Source organism: Microcaecilia unicolor, chromosome 8, assembly GCF_901765095.1.
Source record: "Microcaecilia unicolor chromosome 8, aMicUni1.1, whole genome shotgun sequence".
Lineage (NCBI taxonomy): Eukaryota > Metazoa > Chordata > Amphibia > Gymnophiona > Siphonopidae > Microcaecilia > Microcaecilia unicolor.
The window spans coordinates 26,222,458-26,240,090 of record NC_044038.1 but is presented as its reverse complement, the minus strand read 5'-3'; the positions used below and the strand labels follow the sequence as shown (position 1 = coordinate 26,240,090).

The 17,633-nt window shown below is 42.3% G+C and overlaps 1 protein-coding gene across 1 annotated transcript in view; it reads left to right on the top strand.

Moving 5' to 3' along the window:
* Positions 1-17,633, top strand: part of LMTK2 (lemur tyrosine kinase 2) — a 110,207-nt gene that overhangs the window by 59,492 nt on the left and 33,082 nt on the right. Inside the window, 1 exon segment of the mRNA XM_030213629.1 lies at positions 9,003-9,087. Coding sequence (XP_030069489.1) covers positions 9,003-9,087 — 85 coding nt within the window.

The following is a 17,633-nucleotide window of genomic DNA, read 5'->3' as shown; positions in this document are numbered from 1 at the left end:
CCCCACACAAAATCTCAGCAGGTGGGAAAACGCTTCTTTCCACCTTTTCAGTCTGCAGCAGGCATGTGCAGAAAACAGAGCATGAGCAAGTGCCGGTATCATGGAGAGTACTGTTTTCAATACCATCAAGGGGAAGTCTTCAGATGGCTGAGCTTGGGATCCCCACCAACCACCAGCAAATGTGTGCTACTGTTGGGTGGGCCTGAGCCCTAAGTTGTTGGGCCCTGGCCCACCCAGGCCCACCTGTGGCTACGCCACTGCTGTAGATTCCTTATGCAGAACAGCATCTTGGTCCTCGTTCTGTGCCTTCACTTTGTACTACTGCATGGACAAGTGCACAGTCAAGGACAGTGCTTTTTATTTGAGCTTTGCTGACCAACCTGTTGTAACACTGGCAACTCCTTGCATTTTTTCTTGATATCCAGGCTACTCTTGGACAATGGACAGTTTGTTTATTTATTTCCCACAATATTCCCACCCATGGGCAGGCTCATTGTGGCGTTCAATAGTTAATAAGCAAACAATAGTTCAGTAGACAAGGTCACAAGTGGGACAAAGAAATACCTGAAGAGGAAGAGAGGGAAGGTGATAAATTATCACAGAGTGAGCCGTGGGCTAAAAGGGGGTGGCACCTGTAGGGCTCATGGCGTATGCACTGCCAAAAAGGAAGGTCTTGAGTCGCTTCTTGAAGGTCGGGTGATCTGAAGTGAATTTGACCTCTCGAGGCAGCCCGTTCCACAATTGAGTGCTGAGATAAGGGAAAGAGGAACCATAGATGGTCTTATATTTGAGGCCACGGGGAGCAGGGTAGTGGAGATTGAGGTACAAGCGGGCCGACCTTCGGGAGTTCCTGGGCGGCAGGTTTATGAGAGTGTCCGTATAGGAAGGGGCATCTCCATAGATGATTTTGTGCACCAGTGCGCAGGTCTTGAACGCAATGTGGTCTTTCACAGGAAGCCAGTGCAACCGCTCATGTAACGGTCTCGAGCTTTCAAATCTAGATTTGCCAAAGATGAGTCGAGCTGCTGTATTCTGAGCTGTTTGCAATTTTTTTAGGAGCATACTTGTGCATCCCCCGTAAATACTATTGCAGTAGTCAAGACAGCTAATCACCAGGTACTGGACTAGAGCCCTGAGCTTGGGAGTCACCTGCTTGTGTGCCTTATTTAATCTTGTTTGTTGATAGAAAAAGCTTTGATTATCACCTGTAACAAGTGTCCATAGATGGCAGGATTGATCGGCAATGCAATCCCTTCTACCTTCCTGAAATGGCATGCTTTTCTTGAGCTATGGAACTAAATGGGCCTTTTACAAAGGCGTGCTAGCATTTTTATCACGCGTTAAAAATAAGCGTACGCTAGAGATGCACTTATATTCTTATGGGCGACTGTACAGTAAATGCTACCGCGTCTTTGTAAACTACCCTCTAACTGAGGTGCTGAGGAGACTGCTATTTGTGGGAAGGGCTTCACTTGCATAGAACTTTCCACTCAATTCTGAGCTCTGAAAGAGCTGTTCATCCTGGTGACGTGTCTGATCAATCCTGCTGTCTACAGGAAACACCTGTTAAAATATTAAAAAAATTATACTTATTTAGTTTCGTGTTTCTACATGTAGCTTTTTAAAAATTTCCATACCTGAATCTGCTCTTCAATTTTTTGTACTGTATTAGTGCTATTTATATCTACAGACACTAACAAGGATTAACAGTAATATCCCAATTTCTTTAAACTGTAGATTCAAGTTCAGTTTATTTGATATACTGCAAAATTTTCAAAAAGAAATCTAAGCAGTTTACATAGATTAAAAAAAGAAAACCAAGGGAAGAATAACAAGACCAGTGGAGATAAATATCAACATGTCAAGCAAAACATTAGTATAGTGGGGGCAGAAGAAAGTACAATTTAAAACAGAGGGAATCAGCAATTAGATGGGTAAGTTAACAATGACTGACACTAAAGACGTGATGAGCGAAGCGGAAGAATACGAGTTAGGCTCCAGGGCTGGAGGAAAATGCCAAGGAAAACTAAAATTTAAGCTGAGACTTGAATTTAGTAAACGTGCCTTCAAGCCTTAGATAAAGAGGCAGGGTTTCTATCTGACTGCAAAGTAGGCATCATAAGGAAAGGAGGGGCAGCCACAGAGTGAGCATAGATGCTAAGTTCCAATAGTGGGTGCTACCTGCTTGTTTTTTTTAGCTCCTCGCCTCAAAGCACCCAAAAGTGGAGATGGGAGGGAGTTCAATTTAGACCAGATAAAACCTGGAAGTCTCCTAAAAATACCTGGGAGACGTGAATACTTCGGAATCGGAGGCAACGTCCTCAACTGGTTCAAGGGATTCTTAACCACAAGATCATACCAAGTAACATCCAACTCGACTATTTCAGCTGCATGGATACCTGATTGCGGAGTACCACAAGGATCCCCCCCCCCCCCCCTTTTGCCAACTCTATTCAACTTGATGATGATACCCTTGGCAAAATTACTTTCAAATCAAAACCTTAATCCATACATTTATGCAGATGACGTAACGATCTACATCCCATTCAAACAAGACCTAAAAGAAATTTCCAATGACATCAACCAAAGTCTCAATATCATGCATTCCTGGGCAGACGCATTTCGGCTAAAACTCAATGCAGAAAAAACCCAGTGCCTAATACTCACCTCCCAGCACAACAAGAAAGAATTTACAGCCATTAACACACCAACTTTAAACCTTCCTATTTTAGAAACCCTAAAAATTCTTGGAGTCACCATTGATCGACACCTAACATAGAGAGCCACGCGAAAAACACAACCAAGAAGATGTTCCACTCAATGTGGAAACTAAAAAGAATAAGACCTTTCTTCCCAAAGAGTGTTTTGCGCAACCTGGTACAATCAATGGTGCTCAGTCATCTAGACTACTGCAATGCACTATTTGCCGGCTGCAAAGAACAAATAATCAAGAAACTACAGACAGCCCAGAACACTGCAGCTAGACTCATATTTGGCGAACCAAAATTTGAAAGGGCCAAGCCTTTACGAGAAAAACTACACTGGCTCCCACTTAAGGAATGCATCACGTTCAAAATATGCTCACTAGTTCACAAAATCATCCATGGAGACGCACCAGCTTATATGTCTGACCTGATAGACCTACCGCCTAGGAATGCCAAAAGATCATCCCGCACATTCCTTGATCTACACTTCCCCAGCTGCAAAGGAATGAAATACAAACTAATGCATGCGTCAAACTTTAGCTACCTGAGCACACAGTTATGGAACGCACTGCCGCGCAGCTTAAAATCGATCTACGAAAGAATGAACTTCCGCATATCACTGAAGACCCATCTCTTTAATAAAGCATACCACAAAGATCAACCAATGTGAATATGCACAACTCACCTATCTATGTTTAGAACTATTTCTCAAATATCTGCTTGTATACTATAACTTTGTTTAATTATCATCATGCTGACCAATACTCTGTAATACTAAATGTTTATTTACTAACATTCCTCCACTACTCATGATGTATTGTAAGCCACTTTGAGCCTGCAAAGAGGTGGGATAAGGTGGGATACAAATGCAACAAATAAATAAAAAAAAATAAACTACCTGGTGACATCTGTAGACTTCCCTAGCATCTGAAAAAAAAAGTAGTTAAGCCTTTATCTTCCTATTCCTTGCTTAGCAAATGAAGTTTTGTTGTAAGATAGGCTTATCTAGGTTACTTCTGTTCTACACGCTAAGGAAGACAGGAGCTATTGACTTATACAACTCTTTGAAATTGTTGGGTGTCATCTGTTACATGAATATGGTGATCGAGCAATTTAATGATGAAGCTCATTTTATACTGGACTTCTTTCTGGACTCTGAGTTAGTGTTTAGAGTTCGTAGGGCAGCGGATTCTTAGCCTGTTCATCCACCGGTGGCATGACACAGCAGTGCCATAGGAACTGCTGACATGATTTATGAAAGTATACAAAGCTTAGCTTTGAGCACTTTCCTGTTCCTCCTATTTTATGACTTTCAGGAAAGTTCCACATTGCATATAGTCTGCCTTGTGCAGGTGTTAATCTGTGTTACACAAATATTGTCTAAAGTAGTGATTCTGAAACTTTTTCGGTCCACCACCCCCTTTGTTCCATAAATTTATTACAGTGCCCCCACCCCTTGAGGCTAGTACTCGAAACAAATTATTCAAAATTTAGGTAAGTTTTTATTTAATTGTTTTTTTTTTTTTAACGTGGATAACTGAGCTTAAAATTTTGTTTTACCATTTTTCAGAAAGTTATTTGTAAACAAATGATGATTGTGAGAAATTATTTGCAATAGTTGCTGTGTTCCTTATGATGGAACTATTTTCATTTTGTAGCCGTGGCATATTTTTAACTGATCTGTTCAAATGTTTCTCTTTCATTGATTTCAGAGTGTTCTGTTAGCGGTATTTACTATAATTTAGATATTTTTCTGTAGGCTTAATGATTTATACAGAACTATAGTGATAACATATGGATCAGTGTGGATACTGTTTTATATCAAATTCAAAGAAGCCAATTACCTGTTTCTACATAAGTAATGCCACACTGGGAAAAGACCAAGGGTTAATCAAGCCCAGCATCCTGTCCACGACAGCAGCCAATCCAGGCCAAGGGCACCTGGCAAGCTTCCCAAACGTACAAACATTCTATACATGTTATTCCCGGAATTGTGGATTTTTCCCAAGTCCATTTACTAGTGGTTTATGGACTTTAGGAAACCGTCTAACCCCCTTTTAAACTCTGCCAAGCTCACCGCCTTCACCACGTTCTCCAGCAACGAATTCCAGAGTTTAATTACGCGTTGGGTGAAGAAATATTTTCTCCAATTTGTTTTAAATTTACTACACTGTAGTTTCATCGCATGCCCCCTAGTCCTAGTATTTTTGGAAAGCGTGAACAAGACGCTTCACATCCACCTGTTCCACTCCACTCATTATTTTATATACCTCTATCATGTGTCCCCTCAGCCGTCTCTTCTCTTCTAGGCTAGAGACTTTTTGGCCAGTCTTGGTTTGGAACTCGAATGCCAAAATAGTGTGGGGTTTATAATGCCTGATCCTGCTTATTTGAAATCGGAGCTGCAAGTCCCATAATGCACAAGGATGGGATAGTCAGAAGTCCAGGACTGTCCCAAAATCTCTAGCTGGAACTGGGTAACTTGACATCTTTGCAAATTAATCTCAATATGAGAATGATGGCTATGATATATTTCTTCCTTAGAAAATAGAATAGAAATTCTGAGGTAATGGTTCTCAAGTTATTTAAGGATGTGTTGGAATGTCTTTTTTTTTGTTTGTTTTTGAAGTCTGTTTGGTTCTCTGTGAAGCTGCTCTGGAAATGGGTGGTAGCCAGATCTGCAGAAATAATGCAATGCAATTGTTTATCTCTGGTAACAATATCCTGATGCTGTCTGAGTATGTGATAAAGCTCCAGCATCAGTGATTTTGTTGTTGGTGGTAAATTCAAGCAGCCAAAGCTGTTCTTCAGCAGAAACGTCAATAGAAGAGAATCCAAGATCTTGACGGTTGTGATCCAAAGTTTGCCACACTTTGCTCTTTTTTTTTTTTTAATTAGTTCCTGGTGCAAGTGGTGGAAGACCTATGCTGCTTGTGACAGCGTTAGCTGATATAAAAAAACTTCTGCTATCTGTATTTCAGGTTAGAGTTTCTGGTGAACTTATCCAAGGCATTGCTGCTGATTTGATTTTAGTGCTGTCAACCTCACACTCAAGATTAGCCCAAAAAAGTGTGGCTCAAGGATCTGACCTACCTCAGCTGGAAGGACAGAGTGTTAACTGTAGGTCTGAAGGCTAACTCTGAGTGAACGGGACTCTAAAATGAGAATTAAGATTGGGGGGGGGGGCAAATAATTTATTTGCAAAATACAAAAAATTATCTTCATTTCTAAGTAACAGGAGTAATTTCTAGGACATTATGGAAGTTTTCCTCTGGTGTTGTGGTTCGTTTAGGAGATAATGGGAGGAAGCATGAGTATTGTATATTTTTCATATCACCTACCAGAGGATTTCTGTTACTTCTTTTAAATTAATTTAGATCTAAGGGAGCCTATAGTATCTCTCTTCTCTTTCCGTGTCCCTAAATATGAATTGGGAATCAGGTTGAAATTAATCTTTGGCTACTTAGATCAGGATAAAAGGTGTGGAAGAGGAAAACCTCTAGGGTGCCATCCGTTGTCTAGTTGTAGAGGTATTAAATGTTTCTTTTAGAAATAGCTCCTACTTTAGAAAGAGGAAGTTTATGTAAGCTCAAATGTTGAATTTTGCTGGAAGTAGGAGGCATTTCTATTTTTAATATATGTTCAGCCAGACAGATAATTCAGTTATACAAAATTCATCTTCCTTTTAATTGCCTTTTAGACAAGAAAGCTCATGTGTTTAAGTAGTGCTTTTGATAGTTTGCTCCCTGGAGTTATTCCAGCTGACAAACTGCTTTTCAGTTCATAAATCTTGCATCCTTACCAGTAAACATATCACTTGCTATCAGGGGTAGAGAGTTTCTCCTGTATCTGGGACAAAAATCTTTCAAAGGATAACAGAATTTCTATTAACTCATTTTCAAGTGTTCATACTCATTTATGTGACTGCCACATGATTAGATGTTCTTAAATATTAAATTTTAAATAAATGTATAGTGGTCCTTCTTAGCGAAAAGACACAGTCAATAAATCAATTCTTCAGAATTATTAGTTTTCAATTTTCTTTGTGAAGAATCCCATGATGAGAGGTATTGGAAAATTTAAAATATAATTAGGGCTTCTGATTTTTAGCTATAACTAGAAACACTGCTACACCCGTACACTACAAAAAGGAAGTTTGTTTTTCTATTAAAACCAACCCCCCCCCCCCCCCCCCCACCGTAAACACTGATGCCATCCAGGTCTGATCACCTTTGAAGAAGCAGCAGCACAAGCCTATATCCTATGGCCTAGCATCCATGTCATCTTGCAACCCTGTCCCTTAAACAGTAGCAGAAAATGGGCTTTCTGAGCAGCAGCAGCCGGATATCCCTTGATGGGGGAGAAGGAGCTGAAAGTTCCCCCCTCCGATATATTGGTAATTGTTCAAGACCCTCATCAAAAGAACATAAACAACGAACATCATGCTGACTAGTTTCTCTTTAAAACAAAGACTTGGTATATTGTGATCCAGCTGTTGTTATGCTAAAAATAAATAAATTATATGGTTATGAGCTTGTGCATCATATACTTTTGCTGTATGTAGCCTTCTGAAAAAGACTAATTTATAAGGTGGAGGAGGGAAATGTCACATTTTTGGTGGTGGTGGTTTTATTGGTTATTCAGAATAGATCCTGTTTGTGGCACTCTGAGCTCACGTACACCTTACATTGTTTACCTTTGAAAATCAATGAGCAGCAATCCTTTTATTTATACAGGCTGCTGAAAGGGATAAAGTAGCCCATTTACTGTGGGAAAACAATGTATGGATTCTCGTTAATATGCCATGAGTGTGCCTCTTTAACCCAGCCTAAACGTATTTCTAGGAGGGTGATTTTCAGAGATCATTTTGCTTTGGTAAATAACTGAAAACTGTCTTTAGCTGCAATTTTCAGATTGCATGGACCAACTGCCGGCTCCTGAACAACTTGCAGGTGCTTGGCAACAGAACCACATTAGGATCAGGTGGGAAAGTTAGACCCAGCAGCTCTTGTGAATCTATCTCAGATGTGTGACTGTAAAACTTTGGAAAGCTTTCTGTTTTAGAATTGAATTCTAAGGTACGTTTTAATAGGTTCTGTGAATTTATTAGTGATGCTTGTTGAATACCATGTGGAAAGTTTGAATCCTTTTAATATTCATAGGATCCACAAGACATTTGGGTGAGGAACACAAAGAGTAGCTTGGACATTTTGACCTGAAATCAGACCATTTTTAGTTTACCTAGCTTGGCAAAGGGTTTTCATGGCATTTTGAGGCAAATGTGGAGGAGTGGCCTAGTGGTTAGGGTGGTGGACGTTGGTCCTGAGGGACTGAGTTCGATTCCCACTTCTGGCACAGGCTTCTCCTTGTGACTCTGGGCAAGTCACTTAACCCTCCATTGCCCCATGTAAGCCGCATTGAGCCTGCCATGAGTGGGAAAGCGCAGGAAACAAATGTAACAAAAATAAAATAGATACTATTGGAGATTCTACATGGAATGTTGCTACTATTGGAGATTCTACATGGAATGTTGCTATTCCACTAGCAACATTCCATGTAGAAGGCTGCGCAGGCTTCTGTTTCTGTGAGTCTGACGTCCTGCACGTACGTGCAGGATGTCAGACTCGCAGAAGCCTGCGCGGCCACATTGGTGATCTGCAAGGGCCGACTTCTACATGGAATGTTGCTAGTGCAATAGCAACATTCCATGTAGAATCTCCAATAGTAGCAACAGTGGAGGAGTGGCCTAGTGGTTAGGGTGGTGGACTTTGGTCCTGGGGAACTGAGTTCAATTCCCACTTCAGGCACAGGCAGCTCCTTGTGACTCTGGGCAGTCACTTAACCCTCCATTGCCCCATGTAAGCCACATTGAGCCTGCTATGAGTGGGAAAGCGTGGGGTACAAATGTAACAAAAAAAATATTTTTTCCTCTTGAATTGAGTAGTTTTTAAAGCTGCAGCATAGCACAGCGTTTCTCATCACTCTCATGGAGACACATCATGCTGGTTGGATGTTCAGGAGGACTGCAAAGAATATGTACAAGAGAGTTGCATATAATGGGTCTCTGCTATATTCAGATTTATCTTGTGTATATTCACTATGCCGATTCTAACAATCGACTGGCTAGATGTGCCTCCAGGAGAATGTTTAGAAGTGCTGGTGTAGGGTAATGCTCACAAGGTTGAATTTCATTCTGGGATAACTGCTACATTAGCCAAGCCATTGCTTGATTTGTCTGAGAGTCCAAACTTTTTTTTTTTTCTTTGCTCTTATTACTGTATTCTTTTTGTCTTCCAGTGACTTAGCCTTACGGAATTGTTTTCTTACGTCTGATTTAACGGTAAAAATAGGAGATTATGGAATAGGATTCAGTAGGTATAAGGTAAGTTAATGGTTTTGGTAGTATGGTGTTTACATGCTTGTTTGTACACACATTTGAAACTGTAAAAGAGGCTATTTTATGGTCATCCATTCTGACTTCTGTTTTCCTTTTAATTGGTGGTTTTACTGTATCCTTTAAATTGCATAAGTACATAAGTAATGCTACTCTGGGGAAAATACCAAGGGTCCATTGAGCCCAGCATCCTGTCCAGGACAGCGGCCAATCCAGGCCAAGGGCACCTGACGAGCTTCCCAAACGTACAAACATTCTATACATGTTATTCCTGGAATGGTGGATTTTTCCCAAGTCCATTTAGTAGTGGTTTATGGACTTGTCCTTTAGGAAACCGTCTAACCCCTTTTTAAACTCTGCCAAGCTAACTGCCTCCAGATGCAGAGTAATTATGTCCCTGCACAAGTATTAAGATAATCCAGATGCAGAGTAATCATTCCTCCTCCCCAGATGCAGAGTAATTATGTCCCTCTACAAACATCAGGATAATCCAGATGCATTTAACTTGTGGATTAGTCCTGGGAAAGTCAATTTTGACATTTTATAGCTAAGCGGGGGGTGGCATATAATGAAAATGTAAGTCTTCAACTGTATTTTAATCTACCTATTTCCTGAATGATGTATTAGAAATTATATAAATCTGTAAGGAGACTGTTCCTGGAGGAACATCAGGAAATATTTCTGCACAGAAAAATTGCCAACTATGTCCTCCAGGAGACACACAGGACAATGGAATTCCGAAAGGTGTGGGTTAAAACTAGAGGATCCCTTAATGTTGAATGTAATCCAAGCATTGAGTGCTTCAGCTCAAAACAGCGGTGAAATGGATTTTTGCAGTACTAAACAAGCACGGAGGAGGGGTAACCTGCACAGAGTGGCAGTTCTAACTCTAACCACCTTACTGGGGAAACTGGATGGGGCCATATTGGCCTGTTTGCTGCCTTCACCTATGATTGATTATAGCTTAGAAATCTCTCTATATAAAAAGCAACACCAACGTTCTATGAAGCCTCCAGCCGGAAGTGTGAAGGGGGCGAGATATCCGGTTTCCCTATGAGTGTCTGCCCCGCCCTCTCTGTAACACAGTCAGTGAAGGAAAACAGCAGAGCACGAAATCAAATCGCTGGCTCTGTAACAGTGAAGGACTCAGAGGGGGGAGGGGAGAGAGGCCAGAGGGCAGGGACACACGCACTCCCATATGCACACAGAAGAAAACATTGCTAGCCCCCGTTTCATTTGCATCAGAAACGGGGCTTTTTTACTAGTTAGGTAATAAGTTTAATTTTTGTTTTGTATTTTCAGAAAAGGCTTTACCCGTGTAACTTATTTTTAAATATAACATTTTTTGATTATTGCTCCTTCAATGTTTTCTTGTAATTGCATTTAAATCACTGTACATGATTTGCACCTACTTGAGTGCAGGCACAGAGTACACAGCTACAGAAGTACCTGAGTATATTCAGCTGGGAAACTCTATGTGGAGGGAATGGCAGCTTTCAAACCATGCCAGTAAACACCTGTGTAAATGAGAACTGCTTTCATAATTTTTGAAACCTTTTGGGAAAATATGAACAAAAACTATACATTTAAACTTGTTAAAGAATTCCTTATGTATGCTGGTTTCTGAGCTATAGTCTGTATTGAAAAAGGTAATGTGGTTAAGGCTGTATAAGTCTTTTTCTTTCAAAATTCCTTGCTGGCTAATTGATGGTTTTGATCTGTCAACTTGGTCTGGCCAAAATGTATCCATATAAAGGGATCCTTTCCCAAAGATGGGGGAAGAAGTGGCCTTACTGTGCCCTGGTTAGTGCAGCGGACTTTGATCCTGGGGAACTGGGTTCAATTCCCACTGCAGCTCCTTGTGACTCTGGGCAAGTCACTTAACCCTCCATTGCCCTTGGTACAAAATAAGTACCTGTATATATGTAAACCGCTTTGAATGTAGTTGCAAAATACTACAGAAAGGCGGTATATCAAGTCCATTTCCCTTTCCCTATTTGAGATTCTACATGGAATGTTGCTACTATTGGAGATTCTAGATGGAATGTTGCTACTATTGAGATTCTGTTGCTACTACTTGAGATTCTACATGGAATATTGCTATTCCACTTGCAACATTCCATGTAGAAGCCTGCCCTTGCAGGTCAGCAATGCGGCCGCGCAGGCTTCTGTTTCTGTGAGTCTGACGTCCTGCACGTATGTGCAGGACATCAGACTCACAGAAACAGAAGCCTGCGCGGCCGCATTGCTGATCTGCAAGGGCAGGCTTCTACATGGAATGTTGCTAGTGGAGGAGTAGCCTAGTGGTTAGTGCAGTGGACTTTGATCCTGGGGAACTAGGTTCGATTCCCACTGCAGCTCCTTGTGACTCTGGGCAAGTCACTTAACTCTCCATTGCCCCAGGTACAAAATAAGTACCTGAATATATGTAAACCGCTTTGAATGTAGTTGCAAAATACCACAGAAAGGTGGTATATCAAGTCCCATTTCCCTTTCCCCCTTAAGTAGGTCTTTCTTACACGCTATGGCCATTTGTCTCTGCAGCTGAAAAAAGTTGATTTCCAATTTCTAGCATTAATGGCCGCGCACCAATTTTGTCAGTGAATGCCCATTAAAGATTAACATGGGAGCCCTTAACTTCCAACTATTTTTTGTAGGTGGTAAGGACTCGCGCTAATCAGTGCATCAGTGCTCACTGATTAGTGTAGAAATGCCCCCATTCTCCACCCCAGACATGCCCCCTCTGCAAAAAAAAATTTTTAGTGCGAGGTGTGTGGGCATAGATTGCAAAACTAGTGTGGGTCACCTCGCTGCATCCCACGGTTAAACCCTTTCAAGCTGTGGTAAGCTAGTGCTAGCGCTTGCTGCAGCTTGGTACAAGAATCCCCAAATTAGGAGAGGCTGTGGTGGTCTGGTGGCAGGACTAAAATTTATCCATATGATGGTGATCTTTAGCTGCTGTCGAGAATCTTGATCAGTCTAGTAGAGCCACACAAATATCAGTTTGTCAGGACTGTTGAAGTTATCTGATTAAGTTTAGGGCCACTTAATACTGAGCATAACGATAAGTGGTACGAGAAATGTTAGGAAAGTGATTAGGGGGTGTAAAAGATATACTTGATCTTATTGCCCCTATAAAAGAGTTTTCTACAAACAGACAAAAGTTCCGTCCCTGGATTAATCCGGCGTTTTTCATGTGGTGTGTGTGTGCCGTAGCTGCTTCCCAGGTGTGCTGCAGGGATCCCAGAGATCCGCTGCATCTTCCACCCATGCCACATGCCCCCCCCACCCGAACTGGTGTCTTTTACACACACACACCCCCACCCGAACCTGCATCTCTTACCTGTGCCCCCAACCCAAACCAGCGTTTTCATCTGCGCACCCACCCATCGAGGTCCGCCAACTTTTTATTCCTTTCCTCCTCCCCCAACTCTCTTCCAACCTTCAGTACCAGCAATCAAGGCAGGCCAGTCCTGGAAGCTTTCTTTCTGCAGCTCCCACGTCTTCTGATGCAACATCCCACATAGACAGGAACTGCAGAAAACAGCTTCAGGGAGCGGCCTGCTTGGATCGCCAATGCAGCTGGCATTGAATGAGAAGGTTGGAAGAGCTCAAGGAGAGGAGGAAAGGCATAATAATAATTGGTGGACCTCGGGGGGAAGAGCACAGGTGGAAGATGCTGTTTCTCGGGAGGGGTCGGGTGCAAGATGCCAGCTCTTGGGGGAGAGAGCACAGGTGGAAGATGTCGGTTTTCGGGAGGGGGGGCCCACAGGTGGAAGTTGCTGGTTCTGGGGGAGGGCACAGGTGGAGGTGGAAGATGTTGGTTATGGAGGGGCACAGGAGGGGAGGGGAGGGGGCAGGTGTGGAAGATGCCGGTTTTGGGGGTAGGGGCACTGGTCTGGGTGTAAGATGCCTTAACTTGGGGGGGGGGGGGGGAGAAAATGCTGCCCATCAACTGAGCAGTACAGGGTGGGCAGGGACATAGATGCATGACCACGAGGCAAGGATGGAGAGATGCTGGGCAGGGGGAGGTGACCTGGAGATAAGAGAGATCGGTGAGAGAGAGTGGGAGAGAGGCTGGAGTAATGGAAGGAAGAGAGAGAGAAGAGAGGTGCTGGGGGGGGGGGGGGGGAGGAAAGTTGGTGAGCAGAGGGAAGAGTGAGGAATGTTGCTGGACCCAAAGATAGAAAAATCGAGAGATACCTGCTCTTGGATGAGGGGAAAGAGCTGGGCAGTAGAAGGGGTGGGGACACGGGGAGGGGTGGGGACACAGTGGGCAGGTGCTAAAGAGGACAAAAACAGATCAGTGGCAGACAGATGTAGAGAAGGAAAAGGTGAGAAGAGAGGGTAGGGAAGAGGGGAGACTGGCTGCACATGAAGGGAAGAGAAAGGGAAAACAAGATAGATTTGAGGAGGTGGCAGAGAAATTGATGAAAGCTAAACACAAAAGATCAGTGCCAAACAGACATAGGGCAAATGGAAAGGAGGCCCTGGAAACAGAATTAAGAGAACAGACAGAGGAAAGCAGAACCAAAGACTAGGAACAAGATGATTGGAATAATAAATTCACCAGACCACAAAGGTAGGAAAAACGATTTTATTTTCAGTTTAGTGATTGAATTATGTTGGTGTTGAGAATTTACATCTATCGGCTTTATGTTGCACAGTACATGGGGACATGCATTTCTTTCTATTTTTCTGGTGTTGCAAGACATATAATGTCTGCTATCTCTGCTTTCAGTTTTTGTCTGCATGTTTTTTTGCAGTTCTTTATTTTGTATCAGGTGAGAGTCATGTTTGCATCTGCAACTGAGGTGAAGGATTCTGCTGGTCTCTGTATAGAAATCTGTAACAGTCTATCCTGCTCCAGTTTCCCAGTACCAGGCACATTGGTGCTCCTAATGTATTTCAGTAGCATAATTAAATGAAATAACTACTTCAGAAGGTTACAGATATGGGTGGGGATAGAATGGATCTTAGCGGGGACGGGTGGGTATGGGTTAGATTTCAGTGATGTGCTTTGACAATTTTTGTGCCTTGTAAGTGTGCCATGAGATGAAAAAGGTTGAAAATCACTGTAAATGATTAGAAAGGCACATTTAAACTTTGAGAAAAGAATTGCATGGAAAAGGGCAGTTAAAATGTATAAAAAGCAATTATTCTAAGCTAAGAAGAATCTATTACTCAGATCTGGTAGGAAAATATCAACTTGACACTAAAAAAAAATTGTTTAAACTTATTCAGGATCTCACTAATATAAGCAATCTTGCTTCTGATATATCCCCTAATGTATTGGCAGATTATTTTCAAGAGAAGTTATTGAAAATCAGAAAACACATTAACTCACTACAAGGTAGAAACAATTCAATTACTGATGTCACTATTGAAAATGACCATAATCCTAATTAATAGATAGGATGTAGCCTAACATTAGGGGCCCTGTTTACTACGCTACTCTAGAGGCGCATTAGCGTTTTTAGCACGAGCTGTGTAGACATCTACACTATTCCTATGGGCGTCTACACGCGAGTGCTAATTTTTAGTATGCGCTAAAAACACTAGCACACCTTAGTAAACAGGGCCCTAGGTTAGTAAGTATTAAAGAGATATCACTATTGAACAAATTTTCTTCAGCCCACTGTCCGCTGTATTTATATTTGTTTATGCCCAATGCACTTGCTCAAATCTCCTCCATAGTTTCATAATTGGATCAGTCTTTGAGTTTGGGTCTTTTTTTTCAACATTATTAGACGATAACTCCTTTTATTTAAAATTCCTCAGGGAGTAACGAAGGTCTTACAAACTACACCTGTAGCAAATACATCAATATTCACTAAGATTTTAGAGGCAATAGTGGCAACGTAATTGACATACCATAACATATTGCTTCCATCACAATTTGGTTTTAGTTTAAATCTATTTTATTGATGGAATAACATCAAATACAGCAGTTAAATCACAGTGAAACATTTCTTGAACATGTAATTCCATACATTTTCTTCCCCCCCCCCACTTTCTCTTCCCTCCCCCCAACCCTTCCCTTCCCTATACCCCAACCCCATTCCAATCCCAACGTTATGCAAAAACTCCAACAAGTGCTTACCCATATTAAATCTCTAACCCACTTAATCCTTTATAGAGCATAAGGTCGCCCACATAACAAACTCTGCTATGTCATAAAAAAAAAAAAAAAAAAAAAAACTTCCAACAGTGCCCCACTCCTTTGATGTCTTGCTAACAAAAATGCGCAAGGGGCTTTTGGCTCTTATAGCCCCCCGTCGCAGTAGGTCACCACTGTGGAATACATGTTCATTGAACCCTTGTTAATATTTGCCATTAGGATTTACGCATATTATGACATTATATACTTGCAACAAATCAAACTCAAAACTTGAACATACCTTTCGACAGCACTCCCAATGCCAATTAAACATTATCCCGTACCAGTCAACCTTTTCTTCCCCCCTACCCCTCCCCCAACTCCCTCCCTCTTACCTATCCCCTATCCTCTTCACTATAGCACCACTTAGTAGTAATTGAGCATGTGATAAGACACAGAACATACCCCCCCTACAACAACTTGATATCCCAATCTTCTCATGTGGGTACTGTAGCGAACATGACATTAAGAATTGAGGCTTCCAACCTCCTCTTCCACTCATCACACCTTTAACTTCCAGTCGTGACGGCTTACCACAAGTTCTCGACACATTCATTCCTATCACATCTCTTCCATGCACCCGATCTAACCTAAAACATTCAATACTTGACTCCGTGCTCTTGGAGATATTTTTTGCAAATAGGCCCCCCAGACTTTCATGAACCGCTGCCGCCTCTTTGGTGAGCTACGAGCGTCCTGCATTTCCCATAACATCAGCTCATGAAGCTTGTTCCTCCAATACCAATAAGAGGGGCCTTTATCCATGATCCAATGGTTGAGAATACATTTTTTCCCCAAAATGCAAACTTTGCTAAGAAAATTCTTTTCCTCTAGTGAACCTCTATTCCAAACCCTCACTGAACTAAATAAGACCCGCTCAATGGACAGGTCCACCTGATATCCAAGGACCCAACTTAGGAACCGGGAGAGAGCCGACCAGAACCCCTGTATCACCCTGCACTGCCACACACCATGAAGAAACGATGCATTGTCCACTGCACACTTGGGGCATTCACTGGTTTCCACCACACCTGCATACCACGCCTGTTTAGCTGAAAAATATGCCCTATGGATAGTTCTAAAGTGGCATTCCTGTAACTCAGAACTATGCACCACCCTTACGCCTCCCTGAAGCGCGGCTAATATAGTCCCCTCTATTATTCTACTTCCCACCTCCTGACTCCATTTCTCAGCTAATGGTTTAACATCTCTTTTAGGTTGTTTCCCTATCAGCACCCTGTGAAACCAGGATACTGATATTTGTCCAGCTGCATCCCCGGCCAGGAGCTCCCTGATACTCATCCCAAACTCTGGTAGTAGGTCTGCGGCGGGGAGGCTATATATATAATGTGATAATTGGTAGTAGGCTAGTTTCGCTAATATTCCTCCCGCACAGAGCCTCTCAAATTCTAAATAAGTCATGACTTTCCCATCTCTCTGTAGGAAATACTCTAAAAGTATCACTCCCTTTTTCTCCAGATCTCGAAAGACCTTATTTTCCCTCCCTGGCACAAAATCCCCATTGCCCATAATGGGCAGCAATACACTCTGCTCTGGATTATGCCCTAAAAGTCCCGCTACCTCTCTCCACAAATATCGCAAAGGCTGCAAAAGGCAGCTACGTTTTACCCCTTGCGGGAGATTACTAAATTTTGTGTGCAAGAGGTAGTTAAGGTGCCAGGGGCTAAAGTACAGACGCTCCAATTGTGTATCAGTGTATGTAGCCGTGCCCAAAACCCAATCTCCCAGATGGCGGAGCAGACATGCTTGGTTATATGTGCGCATATCAGGAATCCCCAGTCCCCCACTCACCTGGTTCCCGCCAAGACTATGCCACCTGAGTTTTGGTTTCCGCCCCGCCCAACAAAAACGATTTACCTGTCTCTGGTGGGCTTTTAAATCTTTTTTCCATAACCGTATTGGCAATGTTTGTAACATGTATAGCCACTTCGGGAACACCAGCATACGATACAAATGTATCCTTCCCATCAGTGACAACGGCAAGGAGGTCCACTTGACCAACTGTACCTTTGTGTTCTGCAATAACTGAGGAACATTACAGGCGTACAGCCTTGCTGGATCTATTGTTAATTGGATACCCAGATACGTAAAGGATCCAGTCACCCAGCGCAGCGGGAACTGTTCCCAGTCTGCCCTCCTGACCTCCGGACTCGCCAGGGCCTCAGATTTCATATAATTTAAATGTAACCCCGAAAATTCTCCATATTCCTTTATGCTTTCCATAAGATATCCCAAGGACCTCTTTGGGTTTGTAATTAACACCAGCAAATCATCGGCGAATGCCGCAATTTTAAATACCCTATCTCGAATATGTACTCCTTGTATATCTGTATTAGTCCCAATCTCTCGTATC